Here is a 27,038-nt window from a genome sequence, read left to right on the forward strand (position 1 = left end):
GTTAGAACATTTTATAATAATAATAATAATGGTTTATTCAGTTCCTGTCCGATGGAAAAAAAAAAACCTTGGTTCGTTCAAATCCTCCATATTCAGAACATGGTCCGATCTACATCCTGATATCCAGTTTGTTTATCTAGACTATATCCGTGTTCTGATATCGTACGGCGCATCCTCCTGCTCGGACCGTGTCCCAAATATCCTGGTCGTGGACTAGCCCGTTTCTGGGATTGGGTCGCAATCCAAATACAGCAAGGCCTGTTAAACCCTGCCTGCTTTAGTGTATTAAAACATCTACAGACATCACATTCACTCTACAAGGTAATAAAGGAAACAGTAACATTTTGACATTTTAAAGAGTTCTTTATTTCGTACTTTGTTGATATATGTTGCTATCTTGAGTAAATGAGCATATGCTGCATCGTACTTTACTAATATTCCGCACCAAACTTTTCTTATTGGCTAAATAAACTAGTGTTCATCAGGAAAGTTGAATAAAACAGCTTCATTTTTCCGTCGTTTTGTTGAAATTTCCCGTCTCAAGTTAAGCAGATGGGAGGTTGCCTGCAGAAAAAATATCAGCAGTCATTAACATGTGTACCGCATTTCTACATTTATTCTTAATATTGCGATTACTCTCGAGTATTAGAACAAAAAAAGAAAATATTGAAAGCCACGATAACATCAGTTAACGGAAAGTAGTTATCACGTTCGTACCATAATTATAATTGTGAATTGATCTCATTTTTTTTTAAATTTGGTCCCGTCCATTCTATATAACACTTGTTGAATTATTCGCTATACAAAACATACATTTTCTACATTTTGCATAATATTTTTGGGTCCTTTAGAGTGAATCTTTTGCGATTCCTCACCATCGCACTTGGTGACAAGATGAGACCAGATGACGTTCTCCTGTGAGTAACAGTATACCCCGAGGCGGCCTCCGCGGAGAGAGGCGTCCTGAACGTCACCTGAGTCCACCACGAGGCGGCTACCTTCGTACAGACGGAACCTGGAGGGACAGAGATAGAGGGATCAGACTTTAGAACGCCACCCGAGTCCACCACAAGGCGGCTACCTTCGTACAGGTGAAACCTAGAGGGACAGAGACAGAGGGATCAGACTTTAGAACGTCACCTGAGTCCACCACAAGGCGGCTACCTTCGTACAGGTGGAACCTGGAGGGACAGAGACAGAGGGATCAGACTTTAGAACGTCACCTGAGTCCACCACAAGGCGGCTACCTTCGTACAGGTGGAACCTAGAGGGACAGAGACAGAGGGATCAGACTTTAGAACGTCACCTGAGTCCACCACAAGGCGGCTGCCTTCGTACAGGTGGAACCTAGAGGGACAGAGACAGAGGGATCAGACTTTAGAACGTCACCTGAGTCCACCACAAGGCGGCTGCCTTCGTACAGGTGGAACCTGGAGGGACAAAGACAGGGGGCTCATACTTTAGAACCTCTGCTTACCTTAAAGAGTACTAGTTACATGTAGCCTGAAGTCAAACCTTGTCAGCTCTTGGCCCCCAACTGAAGGTCACTATCATGCAAAATAAAACAAGGCTGAACTCCTTGCTACATGTACTACAGGTTACCTGATGAGTCCGATGTCCACCCAGTGTTTCAGCTCCCAGCGGTAGGCGGTGTTGTAGCTCCACCCCACTTTGTTAGGATCCTCCCACAGCAGCTTAGTCTGTAGGAAACATATGAAGAAATTTCTTGACAGTAATTCGTGTTTACTAATCCGACTGCAATAAAAACGTACAGTGATCTATTGAGGTTTGTCGCTAGTGTCGCTAGTTTATTTTGTAGGATCTGGAAAAACAGCTAATTTTGCATCCACATCTGTGTTGGTCAAGCATTATCTCTATTCAGTAAACCACTTACACTTCATCTCGCATAGGTTGTATAAATTCTTACTTAGCTAGGCCACACCAATTTTATCGCTTCTCGGAATCGGTTGTCCCAATAAGAATGGCCTCTCTCCATAACTTTAGGCATAAGTAAAGAGTCTTAGATTCATACGAGTTCGTGCTCACTTTGGTCTAATAAGTTCAAACAAGGTTTCTATTGACCAATGTTTTCCAAAAAAAGTATATTTTTGTCTTCCCAAAATTCACCATACGTAGTCCCTAGTTTGCGACTTTTTTTATAGGCGGCATACATTATGTATTACCGGCCACCTAAACATACTTTAAACGTAAATTGTCACTTAAAACAAACAAAAATGTAAAGCTGTCAGTAAATATTCTTTTTCAGCTATGTGCAGTTTTAGAGTAAATACAGCTCATTACCTGTCCAGGGGTCTCCAGGCCCTTCCATAGAGCAATCGATAGGTTTTGACTGGGTCCGGTCGTTGACTCCACCAACTAGTTTGGAAAAAAGGTTCGAATTTTTTTTAAAGGAAACGTGCTGATTTATCAGTCAGACTGCGGTTTCGCAGAATAATACGTATGTTTTTTTTTATAAAGCAACCGCCAAAGGTGATGAGTGGATAAAAACCAAAATTGCTGAAAAGATAAAACCATTGCTCACCAAAATTTGTTCTTTTGCCTCAATAACTCAGTGACGATTTGTATATTTATCCATTTGGACATGTGCCCATGTTATTTTTAGTTTCACATCCTTCATGTAACCCTGAAAACGACTGAAACGCTGCAGATACACGTTTCTAACTAAAGTTAAATCCAATACATGTCCACAATGACGGATAGACTCTATTTTGTTGTCATACTAAACAAAACTATACCTTCAGCTGCACCCCTGCCTGTCCTCCCTGGCTGTCCCCTGCCTGTTTCCAGGACACCAGGTAGAAGCGAGAGTTGCTCTGATAGCTGAAGACGAACCCCACAAAGTCGTCATCAGTCTGGGTGTTGACGAAGAAAGTTCCACTGTAGTCCAAGTTGCCGAAGTAGTCTGGACCTGTGGAAGTATCGAATTTTTGTTGTTGTTCAAGACATTTTCTACCTGATGCTATGATAAAATTATATTTTCTAAACCACATTATCAATAAAAATTTCATTTTTTTATATTGGGATCCAAAATTTAAGTCTTTAACTCTCGAATTCTATATAATACTTACCGAGCACAAAACCTGGGTCACTGTTCACTTTCTGAACTATCTCTGCTCCCTGTAACACACATGAAATAACTTGAAACCAACACTTAGATACCATATCAAATCGATTGAACACCTTGTACCACTAGTGCCTTATGAACGAGACTAAGAGAAATTACATTTGTAGAGCTTATGCAAAACCAGTTTGTGCCAGTAGAACTACATATTAAAAACTTTGAAATATGAATTCAGTTCTGCAAGTTTATGTCGTATACATCGTTATGAAAGATCTGTTTTACATGTATTTCGTATCTATATAGAAACAAAGTAATTATGTTTCAAACAACGGTGCCTAAAGTCTAACACGATTGTAGCCTATTCGTTGTATTTGTTTTCAAATGTTTAACTCCTACCCTTGTACTGTTACTTCTGTTTGCTGTTGTTGCTGAACTCAAACCTAAATAAGATGTTCAGGTCTTGAAACACATTTTGCTTTGTTAGTTCCCTTCGTATTCATACCTCATTGAAGATCTCCCACACCGGAGGGTTGCTGGTGCTTCCGGCCAGGTTCATGGTTTGGTAGTTCCTGAAGTCCGTGCGGGCGATGACCTTATTCTGAGGACATACGTCATCAGCGTCAGGGACTCCGTCCATGTCATAGTCATCGGTACAGGCATCACCTACTCCATCTCCTGAAACGAAACAATGTTTTTCTTTAAATACTGTATTGTACTGTACTCGTAGAAAATAACTGTAGTGCACAACATACTGCACACCCATGATTTTATATAATTGTGACAGTCTTCTCACCGTCAAAGTCTGCATTGTCCGGATTGTGAACGAGGCGACAGTTGTCGACGTCATCTAATACTGTATCATTGTCGTCATCATTGTCACAATGGTCTCCTGCAAGAGATGTGCCAGTTGAGAGTATATTGGATTTGTATTAAAAGTGCCTGCTGTGGACAAAAAAGGCAAATAATACAACGAATGGAGGTTTTGTCCTTATATATTTTATACCAGTATACCCCCCCCCCAATCAATTCATATTTGGTTTGGTAAGATTCTAAACTTTACTCAGATATGTACAAAATGGCTCTTTTATAAATGCCCTAAATGTGTTTAGCTTTAACCATAAGTTTACCTGCTCCATCCTTGTCGGTATCCAACTGTTGACTGCTTGGGATGTCAGGACAATTGTCTAACGAGTTAGGGACCCCGTCTGAATCGCTGTTAAAAAGTTCAAAAAAATGTATTAACTGACAATTTCATCTTCTTAAAAACATTAAGTTTGAGCAAATCATATACATACCTGTCAACATTGTCTGAGCAAGCATCGCCAAAGGAGTTTTGGTCCATGTCCATCTGAAAACAAATGTAGCCACAATTACGTAAATGTCACAGACTGATACGTACAACATGGTGTATTCCTACAGATGTTTGTACACATTGTATTGCATTAAATGTGGTAGAAACAAATTGATACTAATAGCTTTCAACAACATCTCATCACTATTATTGTTATAATTGGCATTGCTCATGCTATGGCTAACTTACCTGATCTACGTTTGCAATAGTTGGACAGTTGTCACAAACATCTCCGATCCCGTCTCCGTCCAAATCTTCCTGCTGGACATTGTCCATGGATGGGCAGTTGTCTTTGTCGTCTATAAGCCCTGGGAAGATAAAGATACATACATAATATACGTATAGTAAGATTCTTTAGGCATGACCAAGGAGTACATACTTCAAACGTTTCGATGTCTATCGATATCAGACACCATCATCATGGTATAATGACTAGAAACTACTTCTTGCTGATGAAGGTGGCGCTGCAGCAGCAATAATGCCGTCTCAAACGTGACTCATCTTTCATCCCCACTCGTCTCTGTTCATGACTTGTGCCTAAAGGACCTTACTATATCAATAATTGCCGACCTGATGAAGTTATTTACGGGCATATATGATATATTTCATATATAGAAAGTGACTATTTAAAAGAAGTACGTGAAAACATGCTACCTTCAAGTTTCTGTTCTGGTGCCTCAACAAGTATGATAGGATGACTGGAATTAAACTTACCATCACTATCAACATCACTGTCGCACACATCGCCCACGCCGTCCCTATCAGCGTCCCGTTGGTCAGTGTTGAAGTCCGCTGGACAGTTGTCACACACGTCACCTACTCCATCTCCGTCACTGTCCGTCTGGTTCACATTCATTGTCAGCGGGCAGTTGTCCTTTGGGGAAATACGAAGCAATATTGATCATTTAAAAGGTTCAAAATACCCCCTCAATTGGGTTGTTATATCATTTTACGTAAATTACGTAAATATGTTCTAATGGTCAGCAATATATCCATCCGAATTGCTTGGAAAGTGACAACATTCGGAGGAAAGATTACTTCAAATTCTTAGAATAACCTTTTTCCCTGAGAGCCCAATAGTCGCATCCTATATAAACTAAAATCCTTTTCTAGGTCATAGCAAAGAAGCTTCATCGGGAGATCAGGTAAATCTTAAAGCAGATAGAATCCGAAGTGGCTAATAGATGTCAAAATGTATAGAGATACAATTTTTTTGCAATATCCTTATTGTAAACTAAAACAATTCAAAACATGAACAAGTATACAAGCATATGCATAGTCACCTCGACATTGAGGAATCCATCGTTGTCCATGTCATCATCGCAAGTGTCTCCCATCCCATCCCCGTCTGTGTCTTCTTGACCACTGTTAGGGATACCTGGACAGTTGTCCTAGAACGTACAATTACATAATTTGTCAACATATCATTAGGCAAACGATTGAGTAATACCCATTTTCAACACACTGTGCATGTTATAATCTTTTTTGTAAGAACCATTGACATTGATAACCAGTGTATTTGATATGTTATCAACGGCATGCTTAGGTTAGAGTCTTTTAAAGATAGAGTGCGATAAAATTTGAAAGTCATGGTTTGCAAGCAGGAAAAAGTTTTAAAAAAGGATGCAAACCTTCTTACACCATGTGCCGTTACAGGGCAGGGGCGCATCTGGATAGCCGTCTTGGTCACTGTCAAGTCCACAGGTCAGTCCGTCCTGGGACCCCGCCCACCCAACTTCACACTGCGTGCAGTGACATGGTCGGTCAATAAAATCTAACACTGTTGTCTTATTTGTGGTAATAAGAAGCAATATCAATGATTTATTACAACTCAACGGTAACATAATCCACATAGCTCCTCCACACACTGTGGTCTTCGGTCCGTGCAGATGATTTATCTACATGACCGTTTCGTTTTTAAAAATTAGCTTATTGTTCTAATGTCTCTTTCGTGACTTGTCTCGCGTGAAAGAAATTCATTCAAAAGGGATCAGGCGTTACGTCCAAGCTAGCGCTTTTCTTTTATATGCACAGTCATCTAAAGACACGATTGCCTTTCGGGGGATTTTACAACGATCTGAACTGAGCTATTACATACTTTTCTATGCATTGTTCAGTTACAATATTCAATAAAACTGTCTAGATAATGAACATGTCACTTTACCTTGCAGGTCAATTGCCCTTTTGCGTGTACACAACCGGAGCACAGATCGTCTTTGCCCAGGCAGACTACATGGTTTCAAAGAACATGCATCAGTAACTAAGTTGAGACCCCCCCCCCCAAAAAAAAACAAGTGCTTAAAAAAAAGCTGTACCTTGCCGGGTAGTAGGGATTTCGTCAGGAAAAGGTACCTCGGCGCTTCACCAGTGTTCATCAGTTAACATGAGGATCACATCAAAACAAGACCACAAGATCACATTTCCTAACCATCCCATCCAATCCCGTCATACAACTCACTAATCCTTCATGCTTGTGGCTCTTGCCGTCCTGCCGTTTCCGACAAGAGCACAAGATCACATTTCCTAACCATTCCATCCAATCCCGTCATACAACACACTAATCCTTCATGCTTGTGACTCTTGCCGTCCTGCCGTTTCCGACAAGAGCACAAGATCACATTTCCTAACCATCCCATCCAATCCCGTCATACAACTCACTAATCCTTCATGCTTGTGACTCTTGCCGTCCTGCCGTTTCCGACAAGAGCACAAGATCACATTTCCTAACCATCCCATCCAATCCAGTCATACAACTCACTAATCCTTCATGCTTGTGGCTCTTGCCGTCCTGCCGTTTCCGACAAGAGCACAAGATCACATTTCCTAACCATCCCATCCAATCCCGTCATACAACACACTAATCCTTCATGCTTGTGGCTCTTGCCGTCCTGCCGTTCCCGACAAGAGCACAAGATCACATCTCCTAGCCTTGTTCATCACGTCACCATACAACACACTAATCCGTCAGATCCAAAATGGCACCACCCTTCCCGTCATACACCACAAAACAAAATGGCGGCGCCTATTAATGCCAGCAAAAACAGAACAGGTTCTGCTACCGCAAACCTGTAATAATCAGAGACAACCACAGAGTTCCACATGTCGCCCCCCTCCCACCCCAATTCTTGTACGGGAAAGCTTTAGTGACTTCTCCAGCTGCCAATCCAGTCTCAAATCTATTTTTCACACAATACAAACTCTATCAAGGACATTCATAGTCACAAATGTCTTTAAAATGTACTTACCTGGCTACTAGCCCCGAAGTTTGCGGCTATTTTTTTGTTTCATGTTGTTGCAATGTAAGAGCGACACCTAGCAACTGTAGTATGAAATGCAGCAAAAATCCCCAAGTGTAGGGAAATTTACCTCATTAACATAATCTATGTCAGATAAATTATTGGCACAATAAACCGGTATTGTAAAACTTTTTGACCCAAAATGAGTATGCATTATTCTTTATTACAAAATAAATTCCTTCTGATGCAATTTTTGATATATCTTTATGATAAACATGGGTTAAAGCGTAGATTTATTTACGCTGGACCACATACGTCTAAAATACAGTTTTAATACTGGCCTGCAATGTACCCTTGTCTAAGTAAGCCATAAAATTGGGCAAAGAGAAAAGGGCCTTTTGAAGGGCCTTTGTACGTTTCGTATGTCTTTTTTATTTGGATGTGTCAAGTTGGCAGGAGTGGGTTGGTGGGAGCTCGGCGGACAAGTAACCTGTTGTGGGTAGCTTGACACATCCCTTTTTCTTTCCTTCTTCTCTTGTATGTTCTTTGAAATGATGTAAAAAAAATGAAAACAGTGAAAAAACGTCTTGTCTCTCTTGTCTAGTTTTCTTTCTTTTTTGATTTTGTTATACCCCCATTAAAAACGGGCCTTTGGAAGGGCTGGGTTAACATTGAACTATTGATTGAACCATTGATTGAACCATGTAAAGATCGGGCCTCATTACCAGTAAAAAAGATATGAATTCAATTTAACAATTAATAAAAGCGTATATACATAGAATATTGAGGAGAAAAAACGACGATCCTTACCTGACATGCATTGTGCCTCCTCCTTTGCTCCAGGAAACACTGACCAGGTGTTGACAGGACAGGGTTTGCAGGTAGTCTGTACCGGCTGGTTCTGGTACTCACCAACAGGGCAGTACTCACACGTGTCCGTAGTCAGGTCATGGAACGTGCCAGGCGGACAGTCAACTGAAATTCAATTTATCATAGAATGAACGAATGAATGAATGCATGCAATTTTGTTTGATGTGTCATAGGTTTGCTAGTACACATTGCAAGTGACGTTGTGTGTAATTACCTTCTAATCTTAACCAAAATACATTCAAATACTAACCTTATTTGGTAGGACAGCAATAATACTATCATGAGGCTGATCTGGCATATTTTTATCAATTCTAGAAATATATAGATAAACGGATAACTAAACAGCATTCATTAAAGCAATCGAGTTCTAACTTACGGCAGTATGCCTCGAAGCTGTCTTGAAAACTCAGTTGTCCCTGGGTACAATTGAGGTCGAACTCCGCAAACCCTATGTCAAATGTGTCGACTGTGGCTTGCTGTCCGTTGATGTGTAAGTTGAATTGTTGACTTGCAACCTTGTCTTCGATATCAAAATAAATATCGTCTAGAGCATAAACGAGGTTAGCTTGCACAGTCTGAGAGACATCCGCTGGTGCCAGCGAGCTGATGGCAACTACCATAAACTTTACTGTGAAGCCATTTGCGGATCTCTCAGATTTTGAGATGACGTTGCGCCCTCTTATTGAAGTGGCTTGTCTGGATGTGGCTCCACACACCACTTCAACGTTTTGTAACTCGATTGTTATAGTACCACCGGGTTGAGAGGAGTCCATCTGGCTGAACAGCTGTTGAAAGTTGGAGATGATCTCGTTTATACTGCTGGAACAGTCCGTACCGGAGAAGTAGTGGACATCTCCTACCATATGAGGGCGTCCCGGACGATACCTTCCTGCCGCACATACCATTGCAACATAATCAGATTGCATTGCATTTAAAGTAAAGTGTTTATTTGTGTTAGATGGGGATTTATGTTGAACAGGCTACATAGCCCCACTCCCACCCTATACCTTTCTATTATCATTTCATCGATGTTTTTCTTTAGTTTCTTGAGTTTGGTTTAACGTGACCTCTACATGCAAAGCACTGATGCGTATGGATTGATAAACTGTTGGCAACAAACTCAGGAGAAGCTACTCTTCAACCGGTGTCATCTGTCATCTCATTTTTGGCAACCTCTTTGGAATCAATGAAGTGGAACTAAATCGTGGACCCCTCTTGAATACGAACATCTGGCCTCGATTCAACGACCACCTCATGCCTGGGTTATAGCGAAACCATGGGGAGCAGCATGGTGGATGTGATAATAGAGCAGAGGAACTTTATATTGAGTCAATGGTGAATTATCACGTGATGCTGAGCGAAAGAGCTAGTACTCTAGCCAACGGACAATATCAAGCGGTTCGGTGAGTGAACTACTGCCTTATCTGTAGTGGTGGCGTTGAAAGACCAATGACACTTAATCTTCCTGGACGTTCAGCCCGCATTGCTAGTCGCAATGGACAACAAGAAGCATGTACCGGAAAGGCGGATCCGGCTGCAGATCACGAACAATCTTGTATGGAACCTGAACTCTTGAATTGCAAAAAGTCAATATCGTTGCGTACGTTGCATATGATGTGTCAATCATCTGAGCTTGTTGCATCAGCTATGGAATACCAAATAGACATCATTTGCATTCAAGAGCACAGACACTTTCATGAAGAGCTAGATCTGAAATACCAGGATATGAGGGAGGGATGGAAATTGATAACTGCATCTTCCTGGAGGGACAGTAAGAACAGTACTATAGGTGGAGTAGGAATGCTTTTTAGCCCCTATACACTCTCAACGCTGATCAGCATAGAGAACATCTCCCCTCGGATAGTGACTGCCCCTTTTAACGGGAACCCGCTAACCTCTGTAACATCATGCTATAACCCTACAAATGTATCCGTTGAAAGGGAGGTAACCGTCTTGTATGAAGAGCTGTCCTCTCTGAGCCGCTCCATTCCGAAGCACAATGTTCAGATAATTGGTGACATGAATGCCCAACTTGGGCCAAGTCGACATAAAAAAATTTACCTTAAAATTTAATGAAGAATCCAATAGGAATGGCATTCATTTGGAACACTTTCTGACTGAAAATGGGCTTTACTGTCTCAATACATGGTTTCAAAAGAGGAAAGGAAAACTCTGGTCACACATATCCAAATGGGGTCACACACCTATCCAATGTGGTGAAGGCGCAACTTGACTTCATTGTTGTTAACAAAAAAATGGATTAATAGTGCTCATAATTGCGAAGCCTACAGTTCCTTCGAAGATGTACCTTCTGATTATCGTATTGTGTCGAGCAGTTTCCAGCGTAGTCTTCGCAGAAACAAAAAGAAGAGTTCAAAGAAATCTCCATATGATTGGAAGCAGCTTTCGTGCAATGCAGACATTAGAAAACAATTCACCATCACTCTGCAAAATCGTTTTGAGCACCTTCAAGATGTGTCAGCGCACAGACATGCAGCTAAGCGATGTATACCTCTGAAACCCATGAGAAAGGGAAAGAACCCCTAGGAGAATGAAACTGTGGCTGAAAAGAGAGAATGCTTTAAAAGGGTGGCAAAACAAAGAAACAGATCGTCTACGAAAGCAAACATTAGCAAATATAGGCTAGGCGTGCAAGGCGTAAAACTGAAGAAGTTATCATCAGGTATATACCAATGCAGAGAATCATTGAGAATGAACTTCCCTTAATAAGGCCTATACAGTAAAGATGAGCTGGAACCAGTCATGAAAAAGCTAAAGAACAGAAAGGCAGCTGGTCTAGATGATGTGCTTTAGTCTGAAGTCTGGAAAACAGGAAGTTTTAATGATATCCTGCTGCAATGGTGTAGTGGCGTGTACATGCGAAGTTCAATCCAGGTTTAGACAAAAGGGTGCATCTTACCTTTTCCGAAGAAAGAAGATCTGTCACTCACAGAAAACTACAGGGAGGTACTCTCATGCCTATTGCTGCTAAAGTCTACAATGCAATATTACGCAATAGAATCCAACCTGAAACAGATCAACACTAGGGCAGATCTTAACAGTGGGAAGGATCATTGAAGGGGTGAAAGCGAAGAACTTAGTAGCAGTCATGCTGTTCGTAGACTTCTCGAAAGAATTTGACTCTCTTCACAGAGGGAAGTTAGTCGAAATTCTAGAAGCTTAAGGAATCCCTGGAGAAACTGTGAATGCAGTAATGATGTTGTATAAGAATACCACTTCTATGGTGCGATCTTCCGATGGTGACACAGACTTTTTTCATATCCATGCAGGGGTCTTACAGGGGGATACTCTAGCCCCATTTCTTTTCATTCTTGCCCTTGATTAGGTTCTACCTACCTCTGTGGACACACACAAGAACTTTGGCTTCACCTTACAGAAAGCCAGAAGCAGCAGATATCCAGCTAAGAAGATCACAGATGCTGATTATGCAGATGACTTGGCATTACTTGCCGACAAAATTGCACATGCTGAAAAACTATTACATGCACAGGAAGAGGCAACGCCTGGGATTGGTCTCTATGTTAACGCTAAGAAAACTGAGTTCATCTGTTTTTAATCAAATTGGCAAGATTGATGTCCTGAATGGAGCTCCTGTGAAAAAGGTCAAAAGGTTCTTGAATGGAAAGTGACATCTCGTCAACTGAAAGTGATATTTTGATTCGCAGTGCCAAAGCCTGGAGTGCTCTTCACGACCTAAGTCCTATATGGAATTATTCACTACCAGACAATCTGAAAAGGGATTTTTTTTCAGAGCGATAGTTGAATCTATACTGTTGTATGGCTTACCAGCTTGGGCAATATTTAGAAAGCCAGAAAACAAGCTTGATGGTACCAATACTTACACGTGTATGCTGAGGGCCGTGTTTAACAAGTTATGGAAACAACATCCTACCAAAGAACAGTTGTATGGAAATATTTCCGCCATATCAACTATCATCAGGGAGCCTAGGACCAGATTCGCCGGCCATTCTTTTAGGAAAAAAGCAGAGCTTGCTAGTGAACTCATACTGTGGAAGCCAAAACACGAGTATACACATGCTGGGTGACCTCGACTAACATACATAGACCAGCTTGCTCGTGATGTGGGGATGCGGGTTGAGGACTTAGAGAACGCTATGGGGGACAGAGACCTTTGGAAGTAGAGAGTGGACCTGGTCCGGGCAAGTAGCCCGCGATGATGATGATGATGATTAAAGTAACAGATTCAAATGTAAAATAATGATGGTGCCTTGCCTTGTCCATAGCCATTTTAGCCATAAAAATACATTGTTTTACCCAATACCACCGATCGCTCTTACCCATGACTCAATGGCTTATTTGGTCTACTGCACGATAAATGTAATTATATCACAAAATAATCAGATCCAACATATATTATTAATGCTAAAGAAGAAAAATAAACTACAAGAAAAAGTCCATTCTATTGTCTGGATAACGACTCCTTTTTTTGCCTTTTGATGTGTAAGCAGCATCAAGTTACTAAAATATGTACAACGAAACAATGGATATAAAAATCGGTAGGCACGTGTTGTTTTTCTTATACCCACAAGTTATTTCCTGGAATGGGCATGAAGCATTCAATTTAGAACGAAACACATTTTATGTGTATATTTCTACGTACATACATTTTCTATTTTTCGTTTCCACAAACAGCCCGGCCGGGCCCAGGTTTGGTAATGTGAAGTTAGCCTTAACAAGGTATCTTCTTTCATCAAACTAGACTCACCTGTACAGTCCGGCCAAGGACTACTCTGGCCCACCACGAGATTAGAGTCAGCAAACCAGCTTCCATCGGCCCTGCACGTGTACGCCTGGGCGGGTGCTATGGCAAACTCCGTGTTGTTCCTACAGTAGACTGTACAGTACATGGCCACTGTCGCGTGATCTGTCACCGAGCAGGCTTTTCCACCGTTTAGGGGAGGGTCGAACGCTTCGCTGCAGGGCTCTACGTTGAAGATATGTGAGAACGTTAGTTTTGCGATCATAACGCTGTCAAAACACGAATATTTTGGGCTTGGATACTTCTTTTAAATTGTGCACTATGTTGTTACCTCCAATAATATTTTTACTTGCGTTTGGGTGTCTGTGTTTGTACCTCTGTCTGTCAAAAACATGACTTGCTTTCATACCTAGTTTGTAGCAAGCTGTAAATAATTAGCTTTCTGGCCGCCTAGCGGTTACCCTTGGTATTGCAGCGATACTACTTTTTATTTGGTATCTCGTTTTCTTAACAAGCTTTGATTACGAATCAGGGTTTAAGTAGCTCTTGCGATTGGGAAGAAGTGACGTGAGTTTGGACCCCCTAACGAGTAAGTTTGGAATTGCAGGGGCATTTTTTTTACAAATTGTAAATATATTGTAATTTCTAACGTTAGAAAATATTCAATAGTATGTCAAAGAATAAGATCAGGACCAGTATATTTGATATAGAAAAATGAACGTGTGTCGCCAGATAGCCGATACACAAGTAGCTAAATATAATTTTAAGAACTTTTCCAAAATCATGTTAATTAGACTGAGTATCTGCTATTTGGCTGATAAGGATGTCTAACCTTCGTTGACAAAGTGCATACCGTCTGGCATTCGAAAATTAATGAATTTCTCTTAATGTTTTGTACGCATTCTTGTCTTTGTATCATAAGGAAATTTGCCATTTCATATTGAACCTACTGATGTTTCCCTACGCGATACTGAGCCTACCTGTTTGGCACCTCTCGCCTTTGAATCCTGGTGGGCAATTACAGGAAAAGGCACCATTGCCTTCGACACATGTGCCGCCGTTCTCACAGGCCCCGGGGAAGCAGTCGTCTGTATCCAACACTAAAGGCACACAGAATATCAAAATTTGCGTTGTTATCAAAATATGTTGGTGCTAGAGTAGTGAGACATATAACAGTAATTAGGTTTAACTGGTCTTTTTGTTTGCAATTAATATCACACAATGATGAAGTATTTACTAAAGCAGTATTGTTACTTATGTTAGCAGATAGTCAAATTAGCACGCATTCTTATCTAAACTTTTAGAACTTTACAACTTTATCTAAACTTTTACATTAAGAAACATAGAATGTCAACCATCCATATATGTATATTTGAGTCGAGGGTTACATGTTTTCGAATACGGTATTCAATTTCCAGATCATCATCAAATGGCACTTGCCAATCACAGTCTTCTTTAAGCAACATTCATACGTCTCCATCAAGTAACATCGATGCCAATCACTGTCATTTTTATGCACACTTTTCTAAATTTTCATGATGTTTGCGTATTCATGTAGTATGTATTATTTTATGAGGGAAACTAGTAATTATTTCTTGAATTAAATACCAACTCGAGAATGTTGCACTTTTACACATAAACATGAGATTTGATTCGATTATCCAATATGTTATACGAAAAACTAATTGTGGCATCTTAATCACATTATTAGAATTTTCCATTTCATCAACATAAAATCATCTACCCGAACAAGACTTTCCATCGTCGTTAAGCGTGAACCCTTCGACACATGCACAAGAGAACCCGCCGTAGGTGTTCAGACATCTTTGATGACAGTCATGGAGATTTTGGTCACATTCGTCTAAATCTGAAAAAAAAAAATTAGGAGTATTCCTTTCGGCATATATAAATTAAGCTCAGTAGATTTGACTCTATGGATGGCATCCGTTTGCTCATAATTGGGAATCGTACAATGTAAAGTAGTAGAGCAAATGCACTGCTTACATGATTTGTAGTATAATAGAACATCAAAATCAAGTTTTATTGACACAATGAAAAGTTCAGTGACTCTTGTATGGTCAAATATAAACTACAAAAAAAGATGACTATAGGATATTTAAGCTCTACTAACTAAACAGCAAAGATTTAAAAAAAAACTCTATACAATAAAAGTATCATATCAACGAAGCCCTTGCTGCATTATATGGTAGATTCATTTATTTTGTACACTATCTGAGTCGTCCCTACCACTACAGGAGACACTGTCTGCATCAAGTTGGTACTCCACTGTGCAGGAGCAGCGGTAGCTTCCGAACAGGTTTGTACAGGTCTGATCACATGGACCTCGTCCTCCGTTAGTCAGGCACTCATCTATATCTGTTAACGATACAGAAGAGGCTTTAGATGCGTCATTCGTCCATTAATACGTTTAATTTATTTGCTTGGGTATTTCGTGCTATTAAGTTAAGTCGGAACGAGCTACGACCGGGTAGTCTGAGTGGTTGGTTGGCAAGTCAGCACAACTGTTACAGATAAAACAAACAAAATTGTGAAGTTATAAACTTAATGTAAGCATATTCGATTACATGTAACAAATCATGTGAACGTTAAAAAATACAGAATAAACTGAACTTGTTTCAATACAGGCTAGTAACATTATAACCCAAAGCATTGACCAAGCTAACGTTCCCTATAGAAACATCTAGATGCTAGTAGCAGGCTTTGCACACATAATTAAAGTCGTTAGAGTAATAAGAGAGAGGGCAGGAATAGATTTTCATTGCGTATAATAAATTTTCTGATAAAGCGTAATGGCGGCCTTTATAGCGGGCGGGCGTCTCTTTGTAGTGCCGCAAGGCCGAGGATCCGCCCAGGACGTCACGCAATATCGTTTTCTTTTATTCCTGATGTTACACCGTTTGGCATCGTCCTGCGCGATCGGCAAGGTGTTTAAACCAGGCCCCGGAGGTAACGGGTTCAAACCCGTTGATGTACCCTTGGGAAGGCACTTAACACGGCTTTCCTCTCTTTACTCAGGTGAAAATGAGTATCTAGCTTCTGTTAGGATCGTCCCTCGGCTTGGACGTTAACTGCAGGCCTCGTGTTTGAGGAGAGATACACGTCGAGCACGTTAAAGAACCCACCGCACTTATTAAAAATAGTCCTTCCCGGCGTGAGTGGTTCAAGCCTACAGTCCTATGTTCGCACTTTGAATAATTACTCGTATTGAGTGGCGTCGAAAGACAGCTCGCTCCATGCAGACACTTCCAATTCATCGCCGTCTATTGTAAGCTCGTCGCAATTTAGCCTCTGGCTGCCAAGAGAGAATTGTCGTCCCACCCAATAACAATATCATCAAATATAATGGCAAAAATTCCAAACCTTTCGTCACGGTTATCCATGTAGATAATAAGATACTTAAAGTAGCATCTCCTCAAGCGACTGGATATGATTTTCATGAGCATTGATTTTAAAATTGATATAGAGTGGTCTGTCACAGCTTTCTGGTATGCTTAACCTCTTTTGTACCTCCGTAGCCATACTCGAAATTAGTCCACTCATAAGAAATTCGCAAGAGATTAGTCTAATGACAACTATACAACGGAGGATCCCCAAACAACAAACGCATATACGGACACTTAAAACACAGAAATATGAAGAGCGAAGCACCTATTTCACAGTTGCCACCTGTCCATCCTGGCTGACAGTCACACCTGTATCCCTCACTCAGGTCTTGACAGGTCCCGCCGTTAAGGCATGGATTGCTGGTACATTCATCAATGTCTGCAATGAAAGTATATTTTTCATGAGAAAAAATATAATATAACATAGATATCACCATTTCAAGTAAAAAAATATAGACGTTTACATGGAACTGGGATCTTATAATGACCTGAAATCGTACATCAAAATTTATTCATACCTCATTTTTGGTTTCTGAGCCACTCAAGCGACAGAAAAGTCTAAGAATATACTATCATATCTGAATGAAAGCCCATCTGTGTTGGTAATTTCCATGGTGAAAAAGTTAAACTTTGTTCCAACACAACAGAACATCAGTGAAGCAAATCATCTGAAGAAGGCCGGAGTACTCGACAGTAAATTTATGGTGGGTCTTTCTGTTGTGTTGGAAAAAAATTTAAATTTTTTTCACTAATATACTATCATATTACGTATATTTATCCATGCAGTCATTTTTCCCTTAAGCCCCGGTCACAAGAATCGTACAGTACGTCGTAAGTCGGGGAAGAATCGGAAGCAATGGTTTAAATATATAAAGTTGTGGTCACAAGGATCGTAGTGCATCGTACGATGAGGTCATAAGAGCGTACCTGCGTCAATCGCAGGTGAATCATAGTAAATCCTATGACGAAAATAGAGCTGAAATAGATTTTGAACATGTTCAAAATTTCTCCACCGTCGTACGATTTTTATTGCCCCAATATCAGACTTCATTACGGCCATTTTTTCTACTGATGAAGTTAAAGATTCATAAATTCTTAGCATGTGGTCATGGTTTCAGTTTCCCTTGATATTGTCGTTGTTGACGAAAAAAGAAACTATATCAATTGCAACTGTTCACTGTAGCAACCCGAGAACAAGAGTCCGTAGAAGAGCCTGTGTTCAAGGCAATATTATCCACGTGGCAGATTCAGTATCACGCACAGGTGATGCATGCATTTGTTTGATAGCTAGCTACATACTCGTGTGTTCATAATTAGATCAGATCTCAGCACTCGCCTGTTTCGGGTCAGTTTACCATAACCGTAACCACGGGGAAACTTGAACAGAAAGGCAGGCTTATGATGTAATGTTTATGATATGATTTTTGTCTGATGGTATTTTTTCTTGATAGCATATCATCAAAAAAAAAGAGCAAAATATGATTTTCGAAAAAGCCTGACTCGTAAAGACGGCAAGTAGGCCGATATAACCATGCTAGTACCTGATTTGAATCTATGTTTGTAAGACTCATTTTGTTATGGTTTCTTTTGATTTGTTTTTTTAGTAAAAGGCATATAGGAAAGTATTCAACAGCTAGGTTCACATTTAATTGGTTAAAGAAGCACAAAAGCGGTCAGGCGGCTATTCAGAAGAGGCACTAGTGGGAAAATCGTACGGCGCTGGAAACAGTTTGAACATCATCCGATGCTCTGCGATGGCTGATTTTGATTACGATTTAGCTGCGATTCACTGCGATTATCGTGCGATATCCGGAATATGCCATCGCAAGGACGTCGTACGATTCTTGTGACCGGGGCTTAAATGGCAGTGTCTAAAGCTTTTCAATATGTTGGTACTAAAGTAGAAAATATAAATAGATGTTTTTCAACTGTTGAATTTAACATCTGTACCGTACTCGCATTAATCGCCTCGTTATATCAAAAGTTCCTATATTTAACTGCCTCATTATATAAAAAGTTCTTATATTTTATTTGAGGGACCGCGTAGTGCAGTGGGGCCGTGTTCGGCCCGTGACCGACAGGTTGCGGGTTCGAATCCGGCTGCCGTGTTACCGATCTTGTGCCATTGGGAAAGGCACTTTATACGGCTTTCATCACTTTACTCAGGTGAAAATGAGTACCTAGCTTCGGCTAGGGCCATCCCTCGGATAGCACGTTAAATGGAGGTCCCGTAAATGGGGAGAGCCATACCCTATGCACGTTAAAGAACCCCCACAAGTGCGATGTGTGTGTTGGTGCAAGTCCTTCTGTCGGGAGCTGATGATTCACTTCAAATCATGATCACATGATGGAGGCCTGGCGAAGCTATGTCTCATATCAGCCACATGGTGAATTACATCATTCACCCGGACGGGAGACCTGGCACATCCCCGTCTTGTAATTAGCCACCCGTAAGAGGCGGTATAACCCCGTCGTATGTAAACATGTGCGAATATGTGTGATCACGTCGACCGATGATGATGATGATGATGATATTTTACTTTTTCCAACACAATTATCCTTTCGGACACACTGTCAGTATAATTTCATCAGGTTGGTTTTCTATAAACACGTGTACAGTATAACGTTACGTTTAGAAATGGGTTCTCCGAAAAAAAATTAAAGTGTCATTTACATCGGTAAATATAGCGGTGAAAAACTAGCAGCACTCAAGTCTTGAATTCTGTAGAATATGTTTGATAAGCATAAAAACGTAACTTTACTGGTTGTGTAAAAGAAAACTCCAATACCATGTATTAGTTTCTTCACATGCCCTGAACAACATGTACCTCTCTTTTGGGTGTTGACAGGGCAAGATCTGGATTCTGCCCTGTCATTAGCATTCTAAGAGATGATTGACAGCTAAAAGAAGCCAGCTAACATTGAGAAAAGACCAACACATTCGGTACCCACCATCACATTGCGATGACCCTGACAGCTGGTACCCGGCATTACAGGAACAGTGGTAGCCACCTGCTGTGTTGTGACAGATCTGGTCACAGCCGCCGTTGTTATTGGAACACTCGTTCTTGTCTAGAAACAATTTGGCAAAGAACATTTTAGTAAAATTAAAATTATAAAACTAAAATTTCTCCAGTACTTGATACTTCTCTATAGCTAAATAGCAATCATTTTCTTTTTATTCTGAAAGTATTTTGGACCAGCGCACAGACCCAATATGATGTTTCAAAATTAATTCGTCAAAAGGTATTAGCAAAAGACGATGCAGAAAACTGTCGAATATATTCGAAAAAAGTATTTTAAAACGTGTCTTTTTATAAATAAACTGTCATGTTTCAATATCAACGTCCAACATGATACACTGTTAAAGAATTAACACAATAAAATATGATCATTTAGACTTCCAAGATTAGCAAACCGATGCAGCTTGATCCAGATTGCTGGTATCCATCCCGACAGGTACAGCGGTAACTCCCGTCAGTGTTTACACAGTTGTGGCTGCAGCCTCCGTTACTTCTGTGGCATTCGTTGATATCTAAGCGGGACAGATTCCAAATACATTGAAGCAAAATCTTTATGTGGTTGTGGAAAGAATATATGATAATATACGGCATGTAGCATGTAGTTTATAGAATCAAAACGTTAGCTGCTAAAGGAAGTTACTATTGGGCCTTTTGAACTAAAAAGACATCGTTTTCTAGCCCCTAGCTGACTCCTACTTTCGGGTAAATGAATTAGACGTCGTTTATCATTCCGATTACAGTATTTTGAGCATAAGTATTAAATCTGGGGAACGCAGCTCGCAAAAAAAACGGTGTCAATTCCTTGTGATTACGGCGAAACATGAACCCTATCAAGACCGGGCTTTTTTGGTCAATCTTAAAGGAGATGGGTGGGCCTTCTAACCCCTGTAACTCCTAAAAGACTTATCATATGGTTACTTTTTTTTTGGATGACGAAGACATCATATGTAAAGATTTAGTTTAGAATTCAACATATAAAAACAAAGATATTCCAGATAAGATATCATTAGTGTAAGAAAATAAAAATAATATAGCAAATAAACGTTAAGAACAAACTGTTATAACCAAAATTAGAATTTTACATAGAAAAAATACTGTCAAAACACGGTTCCCGCAAAATAAAATAAAAATTGTCCAACTATGTGAAATTGTTGCCATTTTAATTTTAGGGTAATTCGCCAAATTTGTGTGCTTTCGCGTAAGCCGTTCTGGCGTTATGCGCTTGGTACACTCTTTACTAGTTGAGAAGTACTGTGATTGAATATTGTATGATAGATTCTATATTTGTCGTTATCGGTGTCATAAACACTGTCAATGTATAAGATTAACTGTACCTGTTTGGCAGATGAAGTAAAGCCAATGACCACATTGCCGATCGTCCCAATGTGTATAGCCGTAGTCTCCCCACAACGCCACACAGTCCTGCTCCCCATCGACAGCATTGCCATTGGTTGGTTCTCCCTCTGCCCAGTTTCTGTAGATAAGTCCTGTTCCATCAGTCCAGCGCCAAATTCCCTCCGACTGAAATATATAACATCAAAACTAACCTATATATCTATATCCATCTCTCTCTCTCTCTCTCTCTCTCTCTCTCTCTCTCTCTCTCTCTATATATATATATATATATATATATATATATATATATATATATATATATATATATAAAGAGAGAGAGAGATACGTAGATAGATAGATAGATAGATAGATAGATAGATAGATATTAAATTCCCCATTTAGTCTTGATAAAACCAACATGTCACAACACAAAAGCGACTGTTGACTCGTATACAACAGAACCTAATATGGGTATGGTTAATATTTTCTTTTTAGCTTGTTTAACGTTGTTTGCGACAGCTTCCTAAAGTTGCTTCTATTATAACAATCAAATGACATTAATCAATATCTTATTATTAATTATAGTTCATATGAATCATCTGCATGTAGCCGGGATCGGCTTATCATGAGTGTACATTAAAAGAAAATATTCTGACAACGCCCACAAAACACAATATCAAATGTCCTTTCTTAAACTGCAGTACTGTATGTTTAAACAATGTTAAAGGGTATGTACTGATACCTGTCTATCCGTGAGGCCAATCCAGTAATCGGAACCCCAACCTGCCGTTAGCGTTGCCATATTTGCGAGAACACTCTGCTGACGGGAACTTTTAATGTGGGCCAGATGTCCACCATTTGATACACAAGTCGCCTGCGCCTGGTCGTAGTTAAGGTAGGTTGTGAACATCTGGTAACGGTAACCGTCCAGTTCCCTATGCTGATTGCCTGAATGGACTGGAGAAGAATAATTGGAATAATCATCACAATGATATGAAAAACAAACATTGTTTCATGTTTATCTGAAAGGTGCCTGGACCTGCCTAACATGGAAAATACATATGAAAATAAAGACGGTATATTTTTTTTTACTTTATAGAGCAAGATAATACTTTAGCAGGGCTATTACACATAAGTCATTTCTTTTAATAACCTGTCTTAAAACAGTACAGAAAATGGTACTTACCCAGTCCAACTAAAAGTAGTGCCAACGTCATCCAGGTAATATACGTCATGCTTTTTTTAGATTGTGTTGAACACACGCTCTGCAACAAAAAGTTACGAAACAAGACTTTCAGCAATTGAAATTATATTCAATCAGCAAAATTCAATAGAGATAATAGGTCGTGCACTTATCTTACATTGATACAGAATCAATATTTGAAACAAGTGAATATAACCGTCTTAGAAGTAAATTTATGATTTGGAAACGAACCATATGTTATGCTTTGCGAATTTAGTCTTTTCCCACATACTCTTGGTAAACCGCACACACAGAGGAACTACAAACTAGAGCTGGTAGGAATCAGCGACTCCAAACTATCATTGTAAATTCGCGGTGGATTTATGTTGGCGGTTTTCGCGTTGGTCATTTCACCGCGAATTCAAAACCACCGCGAACATTCTTCCAGTGCATTAAGTACTACAGTACATGGTGCTACCGCGAAATTAAAACAACCGCGAAAAGTATTTTTCCGCTACCGCGAACTTAAATCCCCACGAACTTAAATGCACTTGCAGTATTCCCAGTTTATGAAGAGGAAATCCCGTCAAACACACAGGGTGGTCTTAACCCTAACTAGACAGGGGTGCTGCCATATTGAAATTCGTAAAACTGCCGACGACGTGTGCGAGGACTACCAAAAGATTGATAATTTAAGATGGAGGACATTCTTACGTTATTTTGGCGTTAATTTGGTTGTCATGGGAAACATTTATGTTATACTTTATTATGAATAATGCACTCTTTTCAGTTTAACCTTTGTTTTATACCTATTCCCTTTTTAACAGTTGTAGCCAATAGCATTACAATGCGACGTTATAATTAAGTAGTTTTACGTCATAACGATGCGCCAGGTCTCCCGTCCGGGGGTTATTTAACGTGCATGGACGTGCATGGGGTGTGGGGATGTGATAATTTTCCCCAATTCTTTTTTTGCCCATGCCTTCATCTTTCTCTTGCTGGCATTTAAGGCTTCGCTGTTGGGGTACAGTCTATCCGGCCCACGTTTGGGATTTACTTAGAGGATGTAAGACTTTTTGAGACTTGTTTCATAGTGCAAATGGACAAAAATTCCATGTTGCTTCTATTCCCAGAGGCTCCATTTCCTTCTCCCAGTCTCTCTCCCGGATCACCTCCCTGCCTTTCCGTTATTATATTGCAATCCATACATAGTATGGGATTGCAATATATTGTTTTTGCTGAGTTTCTTCTCCTCCTGTCAAAATCTTCAAGTTGATTCAACTTTTTCATTTCTGGGCCAAATGAGCTGAAATTTGGCAGGGTGGTAGAAATAGCAAATACCCCCAGGTGTTTTTTTCACTTTCTTCATAGAGGCCTTAGAATTTATGATATTTGGGGTTTTTGGTCATTTTTAGACCAATTATGTATATTTTGGGACCCTGTGCCCTGGTATTACAACCTAATGGCCTGAAATTTGGTACAGAGGTGCATTGGACATATGACCATAGGACCCCATCAACATTTTTGTCATAGATTACTTAGAAATTAGTTATTTTGGGGTGTTTTGGCCATTTTTGACTAAAAATGTATATTTTTGGCTCCTATGCCCTTGTATGGAAACCAAATGACCTGAAATTTAGTACATAGGTGCATTGGACATATGACAACAGGACCACATCAACGCTTTCGTCATCGATCATTTCAAAAATGAGTTATTTTGGGTTTTTCGGCCATTTTTGACTAAAAATGATTATTTTTGGCTCCTATACCCTTGTATGAAAACCTAATGACCTGAAATTCGGCATGAAGGTGTGTCTGGTATGTGCCCACAGTACCTCATTTTCACTCTGGGCATACATTACCTTGAATTGTTGAATTTTGGGATTTTTTGCCATTTATGGACTAAAAATGTTAAGTTTTGGCTCATGTGCCTATGTATGAAAACCAAATGGTCTGAAATTTGGTATGAAGGTGCGTACAGTATGTAGCCACAGGGCTCTATCCACACCTATGGTGTACATCAATCAAAAATTGTGAAATTTTGGATTTTTTGCCATTATTGACCAAAAATGTACAGTTTTGCTTCCTGTGTCATGAGAAAGCCAACTGATCTGGAATTTGGTGTTGGGGTAGCTTTAGCACTATAAATGGGAAATGGGCCACATAGACTGGTCCATTTTGCATAGATTGGGGTGTTCTGGAAGAGTCCTTTATTGCATGAAGATGGATTGCAATATGCTGTATTTGCTCCCAAGCAAATGTCGGCCTTTCTAGTAGTTACGTCTAATTTTACCCGGGATGCAGACTACACATGGCTGTTGATGTAAAATCTCAAACAACAATGGTCCGTCCTCCCCAATCCTTGGTCATAACTAACCTGCCCTACTGTACCCTCTTTATTTGTAATGATGAGATTCAGTACCGCGAGAATCTTGTTGGATCGAATGAATTATGCTGCCTCAGATTGTTGTCATCTTAACAATACAATGTAGCCCGTAACCTTGAGTGGCCTTCAGGTCTTCTTACGTGGTGATCATTAAGCAAAAAAAAAAAAAACTGGACAACATCTGGCTATGGTGTTTATATCTGACTGTGGAAGTCCATTCTTACCAGTCAATCTCTTGATATCAAATTTCACTCATAACAAAAAAAAAGTTTGGACTTTATATATTGACATCCCTCCTGAACATTAGGACAAATATAAGACAGAACCCATGCTGCACACTCACACAATAAAGACCTCACGGACAAAAGACTAGAAGGTCTTGGTGGGGGCAACAAAATGTAAAATGCAACAGTATTGTTAGAAATCTCAGAAATGTAGAAAGAAACCGGTACCACCCCGACCTGAGCTTTATAGACACTATCCTTACCGTGGTGGGGAAAACAATTGCCAGGACTCTAGGGCAATAAGAAGAAATCTGCTAGAAGACTTGCTAAGAAGTTTCCCACATGTATATCCTAAACAGATTTTTTTTTACTATTATTTACCAAAGTAAGTGTAGGTCTTCAATATAGTAGGCCTCAAATGTCAAGAGGAGAGCGCGTGCCACATCTCATAGTTTCTAGATACCATATAAAAAAGGCAATTAAGACCATAAACTTACCTCAATATTCACTAGAAAGTATCCTGATTCATTACCAAGAACAACGAAAAATGTTGGGGTCCTTAAACATTGACAACGTATGTGATCTACCAGTCAATCGTTCGCTTGCGTCATGATCATGAGCTACCAAAATGCACCATTACTTCATTACCAAACAAACTTCTACCTAATCCCTAAATACTTCACTAAATAAATCGCCTATCTACATCCCAATACTGTAATAGTGCTTGTCTATTTATAGTAAAGTCATCTTCATCTCGGTATATCAGAACCTTTATTCCTCATACACCTAAGCTGAGGAAATGCCTTCCGTATGTCGGCTACATAGTGCAAACGCCGGCCGAATTCATAGATTGGCCGAAACTCCTTGAATTTAAAAGTCTTCTGCGTGTCGACCGTTTTTTTTTATCGCTGAAATTTAGACCCGTCACAAATGTGACGGATCTTCGGCAACGTCCTTTTTTTTTGTAATTTGCGACGGCGGCTGTAGGATATTGTGAACACCAGATACTTTCAGAATTTTAAACGTAAACTAGAAAGGCCGACATTTGCTTGAGAGCAAATACAGCATATTTCAGCCATCTCCTTCCCCAAGCAACAATGGACTATTCCAAAATCACCCATGTGCAAAAATGGAACTCTTCTGCTTAAGATGACTAAGCATCCTAAGCTACTAAATCAGTTGATCGGATATTGGCCCAATTAAAAAAAAAATATTATGCTTCACGTGTCTTGGGGCTTATAGATCCACGAAAAGACCAAGAGCGATGTAAAGGAGAGTTGATAGTCATTTTTGCCAGGCTTTTATAGTCAAACTTGGTTTAAAAAAAAGAGCCAGTTATAAAGAAAGTTATCGCACGGTCCAGAACACCTGTATTGAACGTCGGTTTGGCGGCCCAGGTATGACATAAATGTTGTTTACAAGACTCATATGAGATTTTAAAACGTCAATTAACGTCGGAAAGTCTACCAGAATCCTTTTGGCGTTGTGGCGAAATAAACCACTGTTTTAGATATCACCCACTTACAAGTTTTCATAGATGATTTAGTCCAAGTCCTCTAGACCTGTACCGTACCGGTACCTGAATTTTTAGTTCCGTTACCCAGCCCTAGCACAAATGCTTAGTTTATGACTTAGTAACAGCACACATAAAATGGACTTATAGCCATTTATTCGGCCCTATTCACACATCCCTGTTTACCACTCACTAAAACATTTTATAAAATCACATAATAGAAAATATGAAAAATCCCCATTATTTTGTTTTGCAATTAGAAAACATACTTCCCTACATCCAACTGTTGCGTTTTTTTTGCACTATGAAATTAAGAAAGACAATAAGAATATCATTTTTAGCAATTATATACTAGTAAGTCAAAGGTGATACATTCAGCAAAATATAGTTCCTTACCTTCCCAAAGATGTGGCTGATAACCGTGTCGTGTGGCTCTGACTTTGCCTTCTGCTGCTAGAGCAAAGCCCAGTGCATGTATATAGTCAACTGAAGTGTAAAACATGCAAAGGAAATGTCACCAGAAGGAATATAGTATGTGTACTTATATATTTTTAGATATACAAGTGTTCGCATATTGACAAAACTCTTACATTTTAATGCTCCCAGCCAGGAGAAAAGGTACAAGATGAAAGTGTTGTTTTTTATATCACCGGTCTAAACCCAGATGTCGATGATGATGATGAATATCAA

General features: G+C 39.8%; 2 protein-coding genes across 2 annotated transcripts; both read right to left on the reverse strand.

Annotated features, from left to right (window-relative positions):
- Nucleotides 1-378: 378 nt before the first annotated feature.
- Nucleotides 379-9,547, reverse strand: LOC118424189 (cartilage oligomeric matrix protein-like). The gene is made up of 17 exons (XM_035832726.1): nt 8,916-9,547; nt 8,480-8,644; nt 6,598-6,662; nt 6,065-6,175; nt 5,717-5,824; nt 5,148-5,307; nt 4,623-4,741; nt 4,378-4,430; nt 4,210-4,295; nt 3,876-3,971; nt 3,585-3,757; nt 3,090-3,138; nt 2,757-2,929; nt 2,302-2,376; nt 1,603-1,700; nt 876-1,015; nt 379-564 (listed from the first exon to the last, which is right to left on the reverse strand). The coding sequence occupies exons 1-17, from the start codon at nt 9,463-9,465 to the stop codon at nt 545-547; spliced, it is 2,241 nt and encodes a 746-aa protein (XP_035688619.1). The 5' UTR covers nt 9,466-9,547; the 3' UTR covers nt 379-544.
- A 3,550-nt stretch (nt 9,548-13,097) lies between these two features.
- On the reverse strand, nt 13,098-22,299 carry LOC118424191 (complement component C1q receptor-like). Its single transcript, XM_035832727.1, has 11 exons — nt 22,229-22,299; nt 21,785-21,999; nt 21,042-21,228; nt 20,103-20,219; nt 19,637-19,756; nt 16,950-17,063; nt 15,528-15,656; nt 15,025-15,147; nt 14,261-14,380; nt 13,287-13,505; nt 13,098-13,117 (listed from the first exon to the last, which is right to left on the reverse strand). The coding sequence occupies exons 1-11, from the start codon at nt 22,275-22,277 to the stop codon at nt 13,098-13,100; spliced, it is 1,413 nt and encodes a 470-aa protein (XP_035688620.1). The 5' UTR covers nt 22,278-22,299.
- Between the last annotated feature and the right edge of the window lie 4,739 nt (nt 22,300-27,038).

Source organism: Branchiostoma floridae, chromosome 10, assembly GCF_000003815.2.
Source record: "Branchiostoma floridae strain S238N-H82 chromosome 10, Bfl_VNyyK, whole genome shotgun sequence".
Taxonomy (NCBI): Eukaryota; Metazoa; Chordata; class Leptocardii; order Amphioxiformes; family Branchiostomatidae; genus Branchiostoma; species Branchiostoma floridae.